This window comes from Polypterus senegalus, chromosome 17 (genome assembly GCF_016835505.1).
Source record: "Polypterus senegalus isolate Bchr_013 chromosome 17, ASM1683550v1, whole genome shotgun sequence".
Taxonomy (NCBI): Eukaryota; Metazoa; Chordata; class Cladistia; order Polypteriformes; family Polypteridae; genus Polypterus; species Polypterus senegalus.
The window spans coordinates 37,518,323-37,522,302 of NC_053170.1; the positions used below are offsets into that span (position 1 = coordinate 37,518,323).

At 41.3% G+C, this 3,980-nt stretch overlaps 1 protein-coding gene across 1 annotated transcript in view; it reads left to right on the top strand.

The window, feature by feature from the left end:
- Positions 1–556: 556 nt before the first annotated feature.
- Positions 557–3,980, top strand: part of map7d1a (MAP7 domain containing 1a) — a 154,878-nt gene continuing 151,454 nt past the window's right edge. Inside the window, exon 1 of the mRNA XM_039739356.1 lies at positions 557–955. Coding sequence (XP_039595290.1) covers positions 910–955 — 46 coding nt within the window. The 5' untranslated portion in view covers positions 557–909. The remainder of the gene's footprint in view (positions 956–3,980) is intronic.

Genomic DNA, 3,980 nt, shown 5'->3' on the forward strand with positions numbered 1-3,980 from the left:
ATTATGAATTGTTTGACGCATTGTTTTTTTATTTACTCCTGTTTAATAATGTTCCGACATATATTTGGTGTGCTATGCCTCTAATTAAATCAGTACTTAAATAGAGATGCCAAAAGAAACATAAAAGCTCGTGTCTTAGTGAACAGAGTTTGATTTGAAGTAGCAAGTGCTACGTAAAGATACGTGCATGTGAGTTACGGGGAGCCTGTCGTGATTTTTTTCTCTAAATGAGTCACCATCTGTGCTTCCAGCCAAAAGAATTCAACTTTCCCCAGATAGTCTGGACATGTTGGGATCCTTGCTGGAATCGTCAACCCTTAAGAAAGAAGAGGTGAGAGTGCGGGGGTGTACAGCCTTTGTTTCGTTTATTTAAACACAGAAACCTGCTTTGGTGAGGAAAATGGAATGTTATGTATTTAAAACAATATACTACATGTAATATATTTTAATTAATTCATCGTAAGAGTCTCCCTTTGTTATTTTACATATGAATTTGAAAGTATACATCCCCCCGCTAAGTGGCACCTTCCTCACGGGAGGCCAGGCAGGGACAGTCCGTACAATAGCAGATCCATCAGCTGTTGTGCGGTTGCTGAAAGAAGGCATTCCTTTTTCCCTCCCAGTGACTGGTTAATTCCCAGACAAAGTTTTGTTGGACTTTGGATTATTTTTTGCTAAGGATAACAACATATTTTATTATATGAACGAAGCCTGTTCCTATCAAATAGTGTATTGAAATTGTTTGAATTTTCAAAGAGTCGTTAGTATTTGGAAGCGCACTGCCCGCCTGCTATTATTACAGGAAATCACTGAATTGTACCTCAGATCTGAATGAAAGAGCGTTTGGGGGACTCGAGGGAGGAATGAAATTGCATCTGACCGATAGGGAAGCGCGCGACTGACTGAATCATGGATAGCAAGGATGGAGAAGAGCAATCTCCGCCGGCCGGCTCCGGTAAGTGCACTTTTCCGTTCGCAGCTCTGTGTTTAATGATCCAAGGTGATTCCCCTAATTTATAGGCGGCTGAAAATGTTAGTTTCCCCGATTATAGTCGTTGGGGTTTTAGCTGGGACACAGGTGGCGCCTTAAAAGAGGGAAACATGCAACTCGTGGAGAAGTTGGTCATGGGATGAAATGGGGTGGTGCCGATGCTGTAATTACAGTTCGGGTGTGTGAGCGGCGGATGTGGGTTTAGAATACCGTTTGAAAAAAATATAGACAATGGTATGGCTATAAACAATCACGAGATGAGTTTTAGAGCTCGCTATTGTATTTATATTGTTTACACGATCGGCGCCCGCTATTGATCTCCAGGTATTTTTTTCCATTTTATGGAAATGGTATGGTATAATTGATCGAGACCATGGGTTGATTCTAAATCGATCGCACATTAGTGGAATGCGACTAGTGTTTGCATAGACTGTGCAGATTGCACACGTTCTCAGTGCAGCCTGGCGTAAAGAAAAATAAAATGGAAACAAAAATGCAGCTGTGCTTGAGTGGTGCGATTTAATTACAGAAGGCACGAGTTGTGAGGGGGTGAAAAGAAATCAACATCCTTTCCAAGCGTACTGCTCATCAGAACCATTTTGAAAGCTTCGTGCTTTGATGCAGAAAAGATTTACAGCCCTAGCTGCTTCTAGAACGAGGGCCTTGCAAATGATCAGTTATTCCCGTCTCGATCGACGAAACAAGTGGTGTCTTCGGTCAAATCCCGCTCCCGATCTCAGTATCCGCAGGTTTTCTTTCCATTTCAGTTTCGTAAAGTACAAACTTGAGTATTCCCTCGTTTCGATTTCCTTGGTGTGTGATTTCTTAGCTATTATTAGATGAACCTTTCGCCCCGCACATTGTGTTGAAGTTAGCTGTCTGTTTTCAACAACTCTGCTAGATGCTAGAATTTTATACTGCACCATTCATTTGTCACGCTGGTGATGGCTACGATGTAAGGCGCTATAGGGGGCAAAGATACATTGTGTGATCTCTGGTAATTATAAGCGCTGTAGCTCCCTCATATCAAGGGGGGAAAAACCGAAGAGGCAGCTTTGGAAACGAAACGGACTGGCGCACATTTGTGTGTGCCAGTCGCTTTGGCTCATTGTGCCCTCTCTCATCCACTTGAAGGTCATCTTCCCACAGATCCCAGTTCTCCGTGTCCTAGGTGCATATCAGTACCAGCAGCATCACTCAAGTTGGCATCTGATACTTTTTGGGGATAGAGCCAATTTTCCATTGGTACTTAAAGCCTTTCTAAATAACCCATGACCTACTTATTTATTTATTAAAACCCCATTTCATTCCAAAGACTGGCACTGTCATTTCCTTTTGCTCATGCTTTGTGGAGGTTAAGGTCACTTTAGTTTTCCAAGCATTATTGTCTGTACCAGGGATGGGCAGCGTCGTTCCTGGAGGGCCGCAGTGGCTGCAGGTTTTCCTTCCAATCCAATTACTTAATAAGAAACCAATCTTTGCCAGTCTCAGACTTTATTTCATTTCATGGCTTGCTAGTCTGCAATATTGGGTTATTAGATCATAGATTTATTTTCTTTTCCAAAGTTAATATCCAAATGATTTGAAGCCAAAAACACATCATTTTCAGTCGGTCACATCTTTTTCTCAGATGTTTAATTTACCAAATAGTGCATGATGAATCCACTCGGGTGTAAGTGGAAACAAGTTCGATGGAGAACTGCTGACTCCTTTGTCATTTGGATCTTATTGCTAATAAGGAGCAGTTAAAAACAGTGAATGCAGCTTTTGAAGTCTCAAATAAGCAGTTAAGGGGCAGGAACTTTAAACAGCGAGACCACTAAATTGTGGCATCAAGACGTCATTTCAGCAAAAATGGACTTCTCATTAAGAAACTGGGTCAGAACAAAAAACTGCAGCCATTATGGCCCTCCAGAACCAACCCTGCCCACCCCTGGTCAATACTGACAGGGTTAAGCATGCATGGCAGGAACTGTAAAGTTCAATGATGAGCAAATCCTAAAACAGTTACGCAGGAGCTACGGATCTTTAAGCATCTTTTGCATGATATATACTAAATAGTTTATTTTATATTTTTTAGATTTATATGTCATTATTCCTGCAGTTATTTTCATAAAGATTTATTTTTTAGCTGGGGTCTCTTATAGCACCGTGGCACCCACTACAAGAGATTGTATAAATCCAGTTAAAGATGAAGGTGAAGGACCACATTACATTGAGAATTTGACTTATCTCGAAAGGGCAAACCACTGGTGTCATGGCATTCATTGAATTTTACATGGCTTGGATGAGTTTAAACTTGCAACTACACGCTCATTCCAGTTTCTCAACTTGTGCTTTGTTTTTATATTTTTATTTTAGGTAATTATATTTTATAGTAGTATAAAGCCACTGCCTGTTTGGGCAGCAACCAGTCTAGGGTGGGATGGCAATCAATAGAGGGCACACTCACACACATGCCAGTTTAGAGTTGCCAAACCTGTAAGAAATAAGCTGGTTATAACAATGGTGGAAGGATGGTCCTTAAAGTGACCTACTGTCCCCTCAGTACTATTGAAGAGGTCAGAGCTGTTTCACATGAATGTTGCAATGGTGGACACAGTGTGAAGAAGATGTGTGGCACAGCTAGCACACCCACTTTCAGGTCCCATGGCTTAAAAATTATGTGGCATGAGACATATTTTGAGGTGGTATGTCCCCTCCATAATTTATTGTGTAATGCCAGGATTCTGTGTTATCTCTTGTATCATTTTGCTTAGTTGTGGCGATTATTCTAAAAGTTTATATATTGATGTGTAGATCAAATAATGGAAAAAATACATGGAGGCATTAAAAACAGACGATGAAGCAGCCCAGGTTTTTGTGGCATGACCTAAGCAGAGCATTCGTCTGCACCATTGGAGCCTGCTTTGGGTGTTTTGGCAGACAGCAGACACACACACCCTGGCTTGGAGAAACACATAGCTGGATGGACTTGAAACAGCTGTTT